Raw genomic sequence first — 17,904 nt, 5'->3', positions numbered from 1 at the left:
CAAACTAATTAGTAAATATATTATTAAAAATCGGAAATATCAAGGGAATATTCTAGAATAGTAAATGCCATGTGTTGTATCTATCCACCAATCCGAAGAAGACATTTGGACCAAGTTCCAGCCGGCTTGTATCCCATTGGTCGACGTGTATTGCGTGGATTCATTTTATTGGTGGATTACTACAGTCACCTTTTAGTATATCAAAGCGTCGCAGGTCAGATTACATGACAGTCGGCATAAAACAGCGGATCAAGGTGTTTGAATTGAATCTAGAGATATATACTTTTTCTTCCTGCCATTATTCGTGAATATTTCACGGTAACAATGAAAAAGGCGTTATTATTATTATCGGTCCTGTTTTTTGCAGCAGGTAAGTTTAATAAAAAGCGTGTAATCAAAAGAAAAAAAAAACGAAGTTAGAATGCACCCATTAATCGAACAAGAGCATCAACATACATTTTTGTTATCTAGGATTCGTTAAAGCAGAGAGTTTGGTCGAGGAGGATGTGGGAACAGTGGAAAATGATTTGGGTGCCAGCCGCGAAGGATCTCGTACAGGTGAAATACTTCTTCCATTCTGGTTTTTCTTCTGTCGTCATCTACATCGACGGATTAATCATTCATGATAGTTATGATATAAAACAGATGCACACTATTACGCATAAGTATTTGGACGCTTCCAAATTATTTCAAATATTCTTCAAATAAGGCTCTTTGATTTCATTTTTACATCTAATCTTATCTAAGGCAGCCATATACAGTTAGTAGATACATATTGATAAGGACAATAGTTTGATACTAGTTAATATAAATAAAAAAGCAATAACTGAAATGGATGAAAATTGCTTCTATGAAAACACCCAAGTTAAGTGACTTTAAGTATATCTGTTTAATTAAGATCTTACAATGATTTTATAAAGTGCCAGAAGATCAATGATTTGATTAGATCCCATTAAGTGTCCAAATATTTTTGCATGACAGTATACATATGGAATCTTTATCTGATAACTTTCATTATGAAACATATGTCTTTTTTTCTTTACATTTGGGGTTAAAAATAACTTTCTGCAAGTTCTATAATATTCTGTGATGGATGGAATTTGGTTTAATAAGAAAATACATTTTGCAGATAATGAGGTAGTTCAAAGAGAGGAGGAAGCAATCAAATTAGATGGATTAAATGTTGCCCAGATAAAAGAACTTAGGGAAAAAGCTGAGAAATTCACTTTCCAAACTGAGGTCAATCGTATGATGAGACTCATTATAAACTCTTTGTATCGTAACAAAGATATTTTCTTGAGGGAGTTGATATCTAATGCATCTGATGCATTAGACAAAATCAGACTACTGTCGCTCACTGATAAAAATGTCTTGGATACCAATCCAGAGCTAGCAATTAGGATAAAGACTGATAAAGTGAATAAGATATTGAGCATAACTGACTCTGGTATTGGTATGACCAAGAATGAATTAATTAACAACCTTGGAACTATCGCAAAGTCAGGAACTGCAGAATTCTTAGGAAAAATGCAGGATACTTCGAATGCTCAGGATTTGAACGATATGATTGGTCAATTTGGAGTTGGTTTCTATTCTGTTTTTCTTGTCTCCCATACAGTAGTAGTTACCTCTAAGCACAATGATGACAAACAATATATCTGGCAATCTGATAGCAGCAGCTACAGTATTGTAGACGACCCTAGGGGAGACACATTGAAGAGAGGAACTACAGTTAGGTGAATAAAATGATTTTACAATGATTTTAAAATGATCTTACATTTTGTTTTTTTCGAAATTCGTGAAATTAATTTCAACTGCTTTGTAATTACAGCTTGCATTTGAAGGATGAAGCATTAGATTTCTTAGAAGAGGATACCATTAAAGATCTTGTAAAGAGATACTCGCAATTTATCAATTTCCCCATTTACCTTTGGAGTAGTAAGGTTGTCCAAGTAGATGAAGATGATGTGGAAGAAAACACCCCTTCTAAAGAAGATGAAAGCGAGAAAGAAGAGTTTGTTGAAGACAAAGTAGATGAGGAGGAGGATGCAAAAGTTGAAGATGCAGAGGAAGAGAAAAAAACCAAAAAGATTGATAAGACTATTTGGAACTGGGAACTATTAAATGATTCCAAACCCATATGGTCTTTGAAACCATCTGAAGTTGAAAACAAAGACTATAATGATTTCTATAAGGCACTAACAAAGGATACTCAGGACCCTCTAGCAAGGATCCATTTTGTAGCAGAGGGTGAAGTCACCTTTAAGTCACTTCTTTTCATTCCTAAAGTTCAGCCAAGTGACAGCTTTAATCGTTATGGCACTAAAGCGGACAATATTAAGTTGTATGTCAGGAGAGTTTTCATCACAGATAAATTTACAGACATGATGCCCAACTATTTGTCCTTCATTCGTGGTATCGTTGATAGTGATGACTTGCCATTGAACGTCTCACGTGAAAACTTGCAGCAACATAAACTCATTAAAGTAATCAAGAAGAAGCTGATTCGAAAAGTGCTGGATATGATAAAAAAAATTCCTAAGGAAGATTATGAAAAATTCTGGAAAGAGTATAGTACCAACATCAAACTAGGCGTGATCGAAGATGCTCAGAACAGGGCCAGATTATCCAAGCTTCTGCTATTCCAATCCTCTACACAGAAAGGTGTGACGTCATTGTCGGAGTACGTGTCCCGAATGAAGCCCAGTCAACAGTATATTTACTACATCGCTGGCTCTTCCGAAGAGGAAGTAAAAAAATCTCCATTTGTGGAGAGACTGGATAAGAAAGGTTATGAGGTTCTATACCTTACCGAAGCAGTCGATGAGTATGCTATTTCCGCTCTCCCTGAATTTGACGGTAAGAAGTTCCAGAATGTAGCTAAAGAAGGTTTTTCGCTTGACGAGGGGAAGAAGGCCAAGGAAAGGATGGAACAGTTGAAAACTACATTTGAACCTCTGGTCAAATGGTTAAATGATATTCTGAAGGATCATATTAGTAAGGCTCAGGTGTCTGAACGTCTCACGGACTCCCCGTGTGCATTAGTTGCTAGTATGTTTGGGTGGACAGGTAACATGGAGAGATTGGCCATTTCAAATGCTCATCAGAAGACTGACGATCCCCAGAAGACATACTACTTAAACCAGAAGAAGACTTTGGAAATTAATCCGAGGCATCCACTTATTAGGGAACTTCTGCGTAGAGTTGAATTTGATAGCACTGATCAGATTGCGAAAGATATCGCATTAATGATGTTCAAAACGGCTACCCTTCGATCAGGGTACATGCTTAGAGAAACTGTCAGTTTTGCCAATAGCGTAGAGCAACTGATGAGAAAGACCTTGGGTATTTCTTTAGACGAAGTTCCTGAAGAAGAAGAGCTGCAGGAAGAAGAATCTGGATCGACAGAGAAGCAGGAATCGGAGAAAATCATAGATCTAGATGCCGATGAGGATGAACAAGACGAAGAGAAACATGACGAATTATAATCGAATATTGTATCACATTAGATTATAATTTTCTAGTTGTATGGCTATACAATGTATAGTGAATTATCATTGAAGATGCAACTGTGTTGTTGCGAGTAAAGATGAACTATTGTGCAGAGGAGAAAAAAGTATGATAGCTATATCCTTTGATGTCACTTTGCAGCATTTCATACTGTTTTTTGTAATCCAATACCATTGCAACAGCGTATCAAAGGATATGATAATTATTTAAAGGTGAAAAAAGGAGATTTATCGCTCATTAAGTTTGTCGTTATAATAATATGTAATCTCATAAGTTCCATTTTTAGTAAAAAAACAATTTTCATAATTTATTTCGTTTGATCTTCCACCTTTTTATATAAGTAAGGCGAAAAGAATTACTGACTGAATCCAATAAATATATATATATGTAGTATGTTTGTGTTGTGAATGAATGTATTTGTATAAAGGATATTTAAAAAAAGATTATTGTGATATTGTTCATGCATCCGTTCCTTTATACGAAAACCATTACCGATTAATTTTGTTCTTTTTATGAAATTTACGATTTTCCATCAATCAAAGATAATTATAATCTTTTAATTATAATCTATCTATCTAAGATATCGAAAATTTTGTTCAATTATTAATTTTTCGAGATTCTTTTACAATTGTTAAGTTTGTTTTTGCTTTTTTAAAAAGTTTGATTAAGTTTATATTCATAAAAAGAAATGGATCAAAAATCGCATTTTCAACACGTTGAAAAAGGTATATTGGTAATTACTTCAAGGATATTATCTAGCTAATGAAAGAAAATCTTTAAACAAAATAATTTATAGACAAAACCAATTGTCAAAAGTTTTACGATTTCCAAATGTGTGAAGCAAAATCTCGTTGGAAGGCGCCATTTATTATATAATAATTAAATACAAGGTGTCCTATAAGTCACTTTCCCATACAAAAGTTGTATAATATTTTTTATTATATATTTTTAAATTTTTGTTTCAGGTTTGTAGATTGTTTTTTGAAAATTTATAAAACTCAAGAATTCACAACAGAGCAACGAGTAAATATAATTGAATTTTATTTTCAAAATCAGTTTTTCTAACGCTGTTTTAGTGAGATGTGTTTTTTTTCGCCTTAATGAATATGTTTTAATAAACAGAATACCATATTTTGAGATACTGAAAACCCAAAGGTTAGATTATATATTTATCAATGTGAATCGTATCCACAAAAATTACAGTTTGGTGTGATGTTATGTCGTAAAGAGTAATTTTACTTTTTTGGGGGGGATTTACTCGTTGCTACTTTGTGAATTTTTCCATTATAACTTTGAAAAAACAAACTAAAAATCTAGGGCAAAAATTTAAAAATATGCAATAAAAATAAAGTTATACAACTTTTAAATGGTTTAAAGTGACTTATGGTTCACCCTATATTTATACAATGATTTTTGCAATTAAAAGAGAGGGAGAAAATCTTACTGATTTTCGTTAGCTTCTTATTGTATTGTAAAGTACAATGAGTTATATGCTAATATTATAGCCTTGTTGAAGATAATTTCAGTTTCCCTGATGAGTTCGTATTTTCAAAACAATGTTAAGTTATTCATTTCCGGTAAACGCGATGAATTCTGGTTGGCAAGCCAATGATGGAGTCGATTCCCATGGAACCAGGACAAACAACGTAGATATCCGAGCGCGGCCGAGCGCTCATTTCCGTTTTCGAATCCGACGTCACCTACTCTCAAAGCCCGTGTGTTTTGTGTTTCTTTGGGGCCACGATGATTATCGCTAATTTAACGTAAGTATTGTCACGTTTCAGATCACGATCGTTTAAATGATATCAACAAGAATTCGCATGGTATCGTTCGTATAGGAAAACTGGTCACGAAACCGCGCGAATTCCTTGCGTAAGTTTTGCACAACGAACGAAGACTCTCGCCATGCCGGTCTATAAAGCCCCTCTTTCTTGAGCACGTTCAATTAAGCGAGAAATGATGGTGAAAATCATAGCTGGCTATCGTTTGTTAGTGTCGCAACGATCGTCTTGGACCAAATCGATCGACTTGACCGGGGAAAGAAAACTGGACGAGACGGATGGTCACATATAAACAAAATAAATGGCGTCGGCATACTTGTATTTCTGAATATGACAAATTTTTACTTCTCGAGTGTTTTCCTTGATTAAGGGTCTCGATCTTGATATTCCTTTTCTCGAATCGGAATAAAATTTAATGTATGAATTCGAAGATTTCTCTGTAGCAATTTCACCAACCAATACAATCGTTAATCATTGACTTGTTTTTTGAATTTGCATTTTTTTAAAAGGAAATGTCCCTGGTCCAGCATGTCTGCAGTCTGATATTATAAATAAAATAAATTTTAGAAACTGTATTCCTGGTAGCTCTTGAAAAATTTGTTTTTTAGGCCTAAGAATATCATAGAAAGCGGTGCTTAGTAGGTGCAAGTAATGAATAATGTTTGTTTTCCAGGTTGAAATTATTGAAACTCAAATTAGATTTCTTCGTATCTTAAAAATATCCAAAATCGAAAGATAAAAAAATTATTTACTCATTTAACAAATTAAAGAAAAAGAAGAAAAACATAACATTACGTGATTAATCAACCAAGGTTAATTAATAACTGTAAGTCACTAAAAGAATCTTGAACAAAATGGGCATTCAAGATTTGCAAGTCTTTTTGGATAGCAATTATGTACAAGGTGGATCTGTACCCGTGGATCTGTTAAAAATAGCACGTACCATTACGCAAAGACAACATAATCGCGTTGGTAAAGTACAACAGTTACATTCTGGAAAATTAAGACTAGTCCTTGATGGAGAGTGCTGCTTAGATAGATTATATGGAGGATACTTCTCAGGTATATATAAATCTTTTCTGTACAATTGTTATTACACTAAGTAAAGTACTCCGTGAAATAATTTTTCATACAGATTGGGCTTGTGGAGGACAGTGGAATAGAATGTTGCAATTTTTAGCTGTTCTTATACAAGCAACAGAAATGTCAGGTTTAGAATTAGCTGTATTCTTTAATGGATGTTTCGAATCTCCTAGACGTGCTGACTGGGTTCTAAATCAATTACAAGTACGAATTAAAGTAAATAATGTAAGTGATAGTTTATTGAAACGTTTAAAACATTTTGTCAAAATTCATATAATTTAAGACTATATCTTTTCAGGTGTTAAAACATATTTCAACCAAGGGAACTCCACCACCAAAAATTTGGTGGACTCCGCCAGTTTGTTTAAGGACTAGTCTACGTATGGCGTTGCGGCATTTAAATGTTACAGTACTCTGTAGCATGGACGATCATCATCAAGAAGTAATCGCATATTGTCGAGAGAACAGTTTTAACGGCTTAATTGCTGATGATGCGGAATATGCTGCGTTCGATCCTCCACGATATTTCTCGTCTGAACAGTTAAAACTTACGTACAAAGGCTCTCTCGACACCAAGGAGTACATTCTTCCGGAACTTTTAAAAGCTTTGAACATCCCTTCCGATAGATTATGCTTGCTAGCCGCATTACTTGGAAATTATATTTTAACTGAGCAAGACTTAACCGATTTTTATAAGAAACTGAATGTCAATACTAACCTGAACAAAGTAAACGTCGAACACACGATTAAAACGATCGCTAATTTTGTTCGGGATTTACCATCTGTCGAATTGGACGTAGTTTCGCAGAAGGTTTTTGGATCTTTGTCAGATCCGAGGTGTTCGAAATTGAGGCAATCAGTTCAGTACTATATAAATGGAACTAAAGACGGATTTTTGCATTATAAACCAGTAAAACCAAATAGAGGTATAGTCTTACTTCAATTTACAACTCAATGTAACACTGTAGGCCATAGTTATTTAGGACGCCTATTTGTTGCAACTATCGAGAGATCTATCTAATAAATTTTATTTTATTTAGTATTTTACACAATGAAACACAGTTTTAAACAAATGAAATAATAGATTTATAATATACTACCTAGAAAAAGAAAGCAGTAAAAGGCACGTAATTTGTACTAAATATCAGTTGGTGTCCTAATATTTATGCCTGGCAGTGTATTTTTACTACTATATTTTAATCTTAACAAATTAATTACTTCAGTACACAAGTTGGACTCGAAGCAAAACGTGCAACAGTCAAATTTATCCGAAACACCGTCAACATCGGAAGCCGATTCGAATTTAGAAACTTCAAGATTCGCGTCCGAAACTGTAGAAAGCGAACGAGAGAGTTTAAACGCATATAAGCAAGCTACTGCAAATGCAAAGTCCGCGCCACAAATTGTGATAGATCCACCGGGTATCCAGGGCCATGGAGACGATAATATTAGGACAGAGGAAGAACAAAACAATGGACACGTTATAAATGGTACACACAATCTTCTAATTAGTTCGTCCAGTTCGAGCAGTAGTTCTTCCGCTACGTCTCCATCTCACGCGACAGCTGATTCGTCGAAACAAGTGGAGAAAACGATGACTATTCCCAGTACGGTACCAGAAGTGATGCGTACTGCATCTGAACGACATCAAAAAGGCTTAATGTCTCCTCATATTTATCAAATTCTCATTGCCGGAGAGATCAAACTGCCCGTTCTTCTCGAAGACGAAAATCACCGCGAATTTCCATCGATCCATCTTATTTATAGACCTGTCAGGCAAATGGTATACGCGATTCTATTCAATCTTCATCACCGAATGTATTTAGCTGCCAAGAGTAAAGAGAAGGGAGGTAGGTAAATTAACTCTTTTTGGAAATACTTTGAAATGGATTGAATATGTACTACATTATTTTGAATTAATAGATAGTGAAAAAATTGAAGTCCCAGATGTTGTAATAAAGGAGTGGGTATGGTCTAAATCGAATCCATATCTGACTCCAGAACCTGTAAAGGCAGAACAAATTGGTTGGGGCGTTCCTACGATTCAACGTTTATGGTTTGGGTATGTAATTATTTTGTGCCATAATTATCATGTTCACAGTCTGGTATCTTATATATGGGTCAGAATACTCTCGACCTATCCGTCAGTTGACCCGATCGTGGTTCAGGAGCGTCTAACATTAAAAAATATATAACTCTTGATATAGGGACATTTTGAGTTTAAATTTTTATAATTAATTAATATTAATTATATAAATAATTAAATTATGCATGTTTTATATACAAGGAATAATTTGATTGAATACCATAATTAATTTAACAGAAATTATTGGGAAAACAAGAATTGTTACAGCTTACATTTTTATGTGTGCTGTTTCTTTAAGCAGCTAATGCAAAGTATATGCATATCGTTTTCTGGGATGTACGGGAAGGAAGTACGTTTTCGGCTTGGACTGTAAACGTGTTATTTTTATTGGAGGATGAGAAGGGAAGTCTACACGGAATTTTCATTTGCAGCACGGGCATAGATGACAAACGTCGTCGTTTACGAGGATTCTTGACTTGTATGAAATCAGATACACCACTTATGTTAAACACTTCCTATGTACCGCAACACCTTTTAGTCATGGCTTGTGTATTAAGGTAACTTATGATTCTTTTTCCTGTGAAAATTTTTTTTTCATTAATCTACTGTTCTATAATACATTTAATTTTATTACAGATATATTATGTCGTTTTCGGATAAAATAAAAGTTCTACGTCGTTGGGAATTAGACGCTTTTATTGCACAAGCATTTTCGCCAGAGCTTATGAACGCTCAGTATTTACAAGATCTCCAGGTAACTTGAATAATTTTTTACTAAGTTAATGATAAAAATTATATATTATCTTGAACTTCTTTATGTAGCTTCCCTTAGTAACGTCACGCGGAGTCCAATTAGCTACTTTATTCATGGCTGGTGTTGAGACTGCTCTCTTAGCTAACGATGCTTGTGGTGCACCGATTCCATGGTTAATGTGCTGCCCGTGGTTATATTTTGATGGAAAACTATTCCACCATACATTGGCTCGTGCTAGGATTGCGAAAAACTTACTAGAACTCTGTGGTGGTCACATAGATCGCATCGTAAAAGTCGAACGGATGAAAAAAGCTATTTTAGAGGGTACCAATGTTATTTTCGCTCGGGCACCTCCAGTTGGCCCAGGTATATCTTTCAATAGATGCTTTCAATTTCTTAAACCTTAGAGCCTATCGTGGCTCGGTGATAAATCTTATAAGCAAGTGTCTTAAGTTCGAATCCTCAGTTTGTCGTTTTTTCCCTTCCAATAATCTTAGCATACCGTGTACATGTTTGATGGTATGTTTTTGGGATGGAAGGAAAGAAATATACAGCTGTATTGCTTCGTGGATTTAATATGTCTCGACTTTGTCTGCGAATCTCAAAGCTGTTACACAATTCTTTTATTTACTATGTATTAATTTAATATTTTTCCTTTTACTCAATCATTTTTTGCGAATAGGTATTCGCATGTCAGTACCACAGAATATTCTGGCCGCCGGATGTACAATTAACGACGGCTTAATGCGCGGGAGAGGTAACGGAACTATGCCTCAACGTGGATTAATGCGTCGCCCTATACCGTCTCGTGGTGGACAGTTAGAAATTGCCGGGGTTGTTGTTGGACAATGGGGTCCAAACTATGGACAACCTGGCCGCTTACCTCAGCCTCTACAGGGACATCCTCGCGGGCGGCTTCCGCCACAGGTAGGTAGTATCCTTCTGCACAGTTTGCACAGAGTAAGAGAAAAGTAAGATAACATTTTAATGTGTGAGAGAAAATTATCAGAAATGATAGACGTCTGTTGTGTAGTGGCGACATTGGTCTATAATAGATGAATTGATATAACATAATATTAGCATTATTCTAAGTTTTTGATTACTTTACTTTTGCGTTACATTGTGATTTTCAAATAAAAAAGACAACAACTATACTTCATAATTAATCTTCAAGAAAATTGGAGCTATCCAGTGTAACGTTTTAAGATGTATGTTTTAGGTGACTTCAATCGGTGGCCTTAAATATGGTCTCCCTCGTGGTTTCACCCCCATGGGCCGGCCCACGTTCCAAACTCGAGGGAACAACCGTACACAAATCGCAGGTCGTGGAAAAAAAACGCAGATGAAGGTAGATAGACATCTTTATTATACAACTTATTTGTTCCATTAAAAAAAAGATAGTGAAAGTGAATTATTGTGTAGATAACTGGTAAAAAGAAAACTCCAGTTAAGAAGAGCAAAGAATGCGAAAACAAAAAAGACAACAGGGGGCGAGGCAATAACGTTGATGGAATAACTGATTATAAGTGAGTTCATTTTATATTCGCATGCATAATATAATATAATAATCATCTTGAACATCTATGAACATGTTTGTTGATATTGCCAGTGACTCGATTTCAAATATGAACACACTAAAAGACGCACTACCAGTACCAGGCCAATTTGAGGATGCTGTAGAAAACGGCAAAGGAATAGAAAAAGGGCAGGGTGACGCGTCGCTGGTCGCTCCAGTCACCGCAGAGAATTAGGTATTTATACATCACGTTTATATCGACTTTTAGACACTCCCGGATGTGACTCAAGACTGCAATCAAAAGGATTTTCTTAGAGAAAAAACAAGTGTGTGTAAACGAGTAATGATGCGCCAATGACATTTGAAAGTTGCATCATAATTATTGCATATGACACAATTACTTTCGATCGTGCAAAAAATTGTTTTTATAAACAAAAAGAAAAAGGAGGGTTTAGAATTCTTTTTCATGTACGTTTGCCCTTTAAGGAAAAAGAGGGAAGAGAGAGAGAGAGAGTGTGTGAAAAAAATGTATACACAAAATTGCCTTGAATTTTCGCACAATGAGGATGACGAGGAAAACTTTTCAAATGTTACGCGCAGAATCACTCAACAATGTCTAAAGCTCTGATGGGGCCAAACTATTTAAACTAATGTAGAAGAAAAAAAGCATCGTTAACGCGATGTGAAGATATTGTAAAACCACAAGGATGTAGACCCATTTCCGACGTACACGATACGATGTCCTCACTGCCAAACGTACCATTCAGCGTGTAGGATAAGAGCGAAAACGAACATGATTTAAGAAAAAAGAAGAAAATATTTAAAAAAAACAATGAAATCGTGCTTGTGCTAACACGAGCGTGCTTTTAGACTACTACTACTCCGCTCGGATCACCATAAGGATGAACTCGACTGATTAGTGTATGCGTGCGCTAATTTTACTAAGAACGAGAACAAGTCGTCAACTGCTATAAGTATTTAATTCTTAAGAAGTGTGATTATTTTTTTTACAATGAAAATATATATTTTCCGGTATTATATGAAATGCTCGCATTGACAGTCTCAGTACTCTGATCTCTAATAATTGTAGGCACGAGACAGAAATCGCATGCTCTAAGACATCACAGACGGACGAATGGACAAAATTTGGACTGGACAGTGTATCACGAATAGTTTTACTGAGTTTCGTAGATAACGCGAGGCAGGATACTGAGACATTCATTAGCAAATGGAGACTGATGCTTTTCATATAGGTAAAATATATATTTATATATGATTTAGATTAGAAATTCCCGATAGATTACATATTATATGTAAGTTGTGAATGATTGTGTATGAATATGTGTGCAATAGAGTGCGAGGTACGTGGAGTCACTATATGCGAGAAAATTACATAAGCGCGAAAGAATATTGCTTTATTTGTGTGTGTGCTTGCGTGCGTGCGTACGACGTGCGCTCGTGTGTATGTGTGCATTTGTGTGCACGTGCGTGCGTGTATGGTATGTGTCAGGGAGAAAGAGGGAGAGGGAGAGAGAACATGTTGTAAACGCGTGACTGTGAGAATGACATATAAAGAAACATAAGAAATGTATATAAATGTGGAATGTTAACGCGTGTCCGTTTACGTACACACACGTGGTACATAAGAAAATGAACGCGCGTGTACGCGAATTGATATATTTATTTGTTGTTGTGTCGGTGAAGAAACGAATGAATGACTTTTGAACGAATTATAAATTTCCATGTATGATATGTACTCATGGGCACACGGAGGGCTTATTGCGAGAGTAATCGGCTTGAATTTTTATAAAATAGAAAGACGAGGTTCTCTGAAAGAGTTATTCTTGCGGAGGTCTTCCGGTATCGCTTGGAAAATATGCTACACTATGCATTATTCTAATTCTATTACCAGGTTGGATAGTACCTCAGTTAATAACATAAAAAGAAAGCAATAACTAGTTGCGCCATAGAGAAATATCTATCTTTTATAATTCTATTGAAGAATCTAAACGTGTTATCTTCTTTTTTATTTTTATTTCTTCTTTCTTTTTTTCCGGATAAAAATTTTAGGTATTGTTGCCTTTTGTAGCATATTTTCGAAAGCATATGTGTCCCTCCTTTAATTGTACATACAAATAGTTTAGAAACAACAGCGTAAGGTTGGTGTACATAAAAGAGGAGTCTGGTGGCTTTGCGCTTTTGTCGCGCGAAGAACCGGTTCAAATTAGGAGATCATCATGTTAAAAGAAGAAGATGAAAAATACTATTTATGTGTAGAATAGTCGAAACGACGTTCTACCAAAGATCATTGAAGTTTGAAGGGTAATGTGGGTTCTTTTATCAGTAAAGTATGATAATACACATACGACAGAGATACAAGACAGCACGACAGAACACGATTATTTATGGCATGGAATGAAAACATGAAGAGAAAGAGTAGGTAAAAATGGCGTGAAGAAAGGATATGCGTCTAAAATGCAGAGGTAATTTAAATTGAGTAAAAGAGCGAACGAAAGCGAGAGAGAAAGCGATTGTGAGAGAGAAAACCATTTATTGAGATAATATAATGAGAGATAAGATAAAAATGTTATATTTTTGTAGATTTGTTATCGCGTAAAAAAATGCATTAAGACAATGAGAAACTTTATATAATTTGAGCGACGGTTGAATTGAGCCTGTGAGAATTGAAGCGAATGACTAAGATCATAGGAAGAAAGTGTACTGTACAGAGAACGAAAAAGAGATTTAAAGGGAAAAAAGCATAGAGGAAAAAATGAAAAAGTGCTTTAGAAGAGACGATAGTATATTGAACATGTTTGACATCCGTGATTTAATAGAAAATCTCATTAATTCTTCTGTGTCTCCGAAGCTCTCAAAGTTCTGAGTTGCTTGCAAACAAAGAAAAAAAGCTAAAAAACAAAAAAATATAAAACATGAAAAATAGGAAGGATATTTAAAAAAAAAGAAGAAACTAAATGTCAGCTTCAATATAAGCTATACCAGTGTATGCATATAATAAACAGTTTTCTCAACGCGATTTGAAAAATAGGCTGAAGATTACAAAAAGAAAATAATGAAACGAAATAAAAAGTCAAATCCCGTAATGAACGGAATTGTGTAAATTAAAAAAAGCAGAAATGAATATCATTTGATTATCAATTAATAACACGCATTCACACCATCCATTATTTTCTGAGTACGGTATATAATATATAAAATGTGCACCGACGTATAAAAAAAAAAGAAGAAAATGATAGAAAAAAAGATCGCCGTATATCTTTCTTGAACAATTTAAAGTTAAAACGACGCCAATCGCTCATAAACGACTAACCAACGTAATAATAATAATGATAATGATAATATTAATAATAATAATAAGGATAATAATGTTAAACTAGAAGCAGAGAGACGTTTCAGATCCGACGGATGAATATTTGAGAGTAAAAATGCCACTTTACGCTTTCGTGTAAAGATAGATTTTCTTTCCGAGAAATCGATCATCCTGATATATGCAAACCGGAGAATACAAAATATGTAATAAAACAAAGTAAAAAATGAAATGGTAAAAAAGACATAATATATATATAACTATATGTATAAAACATGATGGTACACAAACACAATCAGTTGCTGCTGCACTGATATGAGGTAACGCAATAAACATAAGAAGTGAAATAATTTAAATATACTAAATATTGAAGCGAAAGCAAGCAAAACCACGATACGGAATATAAACGAAAAAAATGAAAAAACGGAAAAGAGGAAAAATAAAGGATAAATAAAAGGAAGCAAATATATATGAAATCCATATTATTGAAAAAGAAAACAATACAACAGAGCAGAAGTACCGCAAAAATAACAAAATATAATATGTAATGCAAAAGAAAGAAGTGGAAACTTGCGTAAAAACGGCGAATAAAATGATCGACGTAAAAAGAACAGGTGCGCGTCTGACTCGTGCCTGCTTTTTCGTTGTAATATGTAGTAAATGAAAAAAGATGATAAAACACGCAAAATATAGGGGGCCCACGAAACAACTTTAACGATAGAGGACGTATCCGTGCGAGAATGTGAACACAATAAGCCAACATATAAAACGAATAAACCTCTCTTTGTGTATTTAGGGAAAAAAAGGAAAAAATCCCATTTATAAACTCGATCTTCGAACACTGTGTGTCATTGTGGTAAACAAAAAATTAATTATATTTCGAAGTAAGGCACATCTTTAAACTCTTGCTATAAAACAATGATAACAATGATGATATGATGATGATGATGCTGGAATATTGATGATGATAAATGCTTAATAAATGAGAAACAGTCGAACGAGAATGTAAATTAAGCGACTGTATGTATATTGTTTCTCCTTTTTTGTTTTTTTTTTTTTTTTTTTTTTTTTTTTTAATCTGTAGAAGAGCACTTTTATTGTAAATGAAAGCGTCAATTTCCAGTGGACTGTTCTCTCTCCTTATTTTCAATCAACATTATAGCTGTACTTTTATTTGATTAAATTTCGATTTTGTGTCGATACAGCAAGTGATTAAACATTCAAAACAGACATGGTTTATCATGTCTTCCATTGTGAAAAGATCATGAAAACTTTTGCTTCTTCTCTATCTGTTCATTTTTTTTATTGTACGTTCTTTTTTTATTATTATTACTCTTTCGTTCTTCGTTTGATTTGTAATCATATTGTAGTAAAGCCTTAGGACTTTTTGCGAAAAATCACACATATATATGTATATGTACATAGGGAAAAAAATATAACATAAAAATGGAGCGGATCATTTAATTTCAATGATTTGTTTTAAATGATTGCCACAAAAAAAATCAATGAATAATAAGTTTATGTTATTATTTCACTGTATCTCTGATAGAAGCACGCAACCGATAGGCATTAAAAAAAGAAAAAAAACGTTTAACGTTTTCTTCTGATTTCATTCCTTTTAATGTATGCTATACTCATAGCTTCGTGTTAATAGAACAACAGGACTTTCGATAGCAACGCAATGAAAAAAGATTACAATACAGAGTGTCTTCGATGGAAGATCAAAAAAGGCAAGAATGAAGGTGATACTGAGTTGCTATGACTATGCTCGATACATAAATTTTAAGTTTCTCTTTTTACCATAGTTTTTCGCTTGCATACCCTATTAACAAGATATATTAAAAGTACGGTAGCAAATACAGTAAATAAAAAAAGTATTAATAAGGTAAAAAACCAAAAAAAGATGAAGTAACGAATTAAACACTTATCAATGTAGCTGCAAATGTATGTGGGCCCCGTCTTTATATATTCTTATTAAATATTACATAACGTATATTCTGCTATTATTTTTCATAGCTAAAGGAAGCAACAAGAACAATGAAAAAACAATAAGATGATTAAAATACCAAGCGTACACAGAGGGTAATCATTGTATGTTACAATTTATAATCATTGTATGTTTAATTTTTTTTCTGTTTTACTCTCTTTTTGTTTTTCTACTGCGTAAGAAGACGAGATAGTCGATGATTAAGTGTATAGCGCATGACATGATAGAGCAATATTTTGCGAACAAAATGAGGAAAACATTCAGGAAGAATACTTTACGTTTATGCAGACAAAGATGCGAAGAAAACGAGTAAAATTGTACATGCGCTATGATCTTTTGCCGATGGTCGCGTTATTTTCAACTTATATGGGTCGCTAGGTGATTACCATATTATTTGCAACAGTAGAAAAGTCCTAATTAAATGTAATATATTTATAGTCCTTTTCAAATTATTATTTGTTGGTATAACAGTGTTCAAACTATTGCAGCATAATAATTTAATTTATCTATATAGAAAAGAATTAAGTGAATATTATTTATATGCATTTGCTATAGAAGTTGGAAACAGAATGGTGTGCAAGATTTCTGTATGCAAAAACGGCATGCTGTATTAGTTGGTAATTTATAGATGTGTTTATGGTATTGACAGTATTGCCTAGTCGACTCATTTAGTTGTTGTATTTCTCTATAATACACAGTCAAATCGATGTATTCTTGTTGGATTATTCCATCTTGTAAATTATTGTTGTAACATATACCCCATTCATGTCTAGTGTCAAGCAGAGCTGATTCTATGCTTTTGCTAATTGGAAAACCAGAACAAATATGTTTCCAAACAAAAAAAAAAAAAAAAGAAAAAGGAAAAGAAGGAAAAGAAAACAAAGTGCGGATATTTAATTAACCATTCGTATATTTAAAAAGAAATGGAACAAGTTAAAGATTTTCATATTGTTGATTAATTTAGAAACAGGCGTATGGAAAGTTAATGGCAAATCATAAAAATAAATAAAGGATGGAAGAATCAGTGCTGGCGAAAACACAAGGCAACCAAAAATTATTATAAAGCTAAAAAAAGTCACATTTAAAGTACTTTTAAAGCGGATACATATTTGGAAAGTAGGAGGTAATCATTGTATAAATGTAGTGGCAACTCTATAATACTACAAAACAAAAAAAAATCAATATATTCAACAATTATTCGAAATACTAAATGCAAAATGCACTTTAATGGATGTTGTAACAATTTAGAGTATTCAAATTGCATCGACATTTTACTGTAAATCTGTTCTTTGGAACACGACTGCTCTGCTGACTGAACAAAGGATATTTTTCTTTCTTAAAGAATAAAAATGAATTGAAAAAATCACTTAAAAAGGTAATGATTATATATCGGGAAACAAAGAATGATCTTTTTTTCTTTATTCCAACAAGCAGAGAAGTTTCTCCAATGACAGATATCTTAAGTTTGTTTCTTTTGAAGAAAAAAATATATATATTTATCTTCGTTTTTTCTTGTATAAATGCAATTACACGACACACATGCAAAGTAGAGAGAACGGCAATGGTTCATAGAGATTCTCTGTTCATTTGAAGAGGAAAATAATGAAAGCTTTGCAGGACACACTGCACGGTTCGAAATAAAGGAAACAAACTTTCAGTGAGGTTTTATAAAGAAAGCTTGTTCGAGTGAGAGGTTCTCGGAGATGGTTGGCTGACATTTTCGGAAGTTTAATGATTTATTAAAACGTGTTGTCATGTCTTGAATACAATTAAAAGAACTATAAAAGAAAAGAAAAAGATAATTTTGTGAGTTCATCTTCCATTTTATGTCCATGTTTTTTCGTCACAATGTGTTATTC

General features: G+C 33.8%; 2 protein-coding genes across 2 annotated transcripts; both read left to right on the top strand.

The window, feature by feature from the left end:
* The first annotated feature begins 199 nt into the window (after nucleotides 1–199).
* Nucleotides 200–3,953, top strand: LOC126925721 (endoplasmin). The gene is made up of 4 exons (XM_050741553.1): nucleotides 200–370; nucleotides 472–558; nucleotides 1,130–1,736; nucleotides 1,832–3,953. Exons 1-4 carry the CDS (start codon nucleotides 325–327, stop codon nucleotides 3,486–3,488), a joined length of 2,397 nt encoding a protein of 798 aa, XP_050597510.1. The 5' UTR covers nucleotides 200–324; the 3' UTR covers nucleotides 3,489–3,953.
* Nucleotides 3,954–5,134: 1,181 nt separating this feature from the next.
* LOC126925720 (constitutive coactivator of PPAR-gamma-like protein 1 homolog) lies at nucleotides 5,135–17,847 on the top strand. Its single transcript, XM_050741552.1, has 13 exons — nucleotides 5,135–5,273; nucleotides 5,965–6,353; nucleotides 6,427–6,599; nucleotides 6,673–7,300; nucleotides 7,598–8,224; nucleotides 8,298–8,436; nucleotides 8,892–9,017; nucleotides 9,097–9,214; nucleotides 9,283–9,580; nucleotides 9,897–10,141; nucleotides 10,434–10,562; nucleotides 10,637–10,740; nucleotides 10,824–17,847. The coding sequence occupies exons 2-13, from the start codon at nucleotides 6,146–6,148 to the stop codon at nucleotides 10,963–10,965; spliced, it is 2,937 nt and encodes a 978-aa protein (XP_050597509.1). The 5' UTR covers nucleotides 5,135–5,273; nucleotides 5,965–6,145; the 3' UTR covers nucleotides 10,966–17,847.
* Nucleotides 17,848–17,904: the final 57 nt, after the last annotated feature.

Source organism: Bombus affinis, chromosome 16, assembly GCF_024516045.1.
Source record: "Bombus affinis isolate iyBomAffi1 chromosome 16, iyBomAffi1.2, whole genome shotgun sequence".
Lineage (NCBI taxonomy): Eukaryota > Metazoa > Arthropoda > Insecta > Hymenoptera > Apidae > Bombus > Bombus affinis.
Note: the sequence above shows the minus strand (reverse complement) of the source record. Positions and strands in the feature narration are given on the sequence as shown.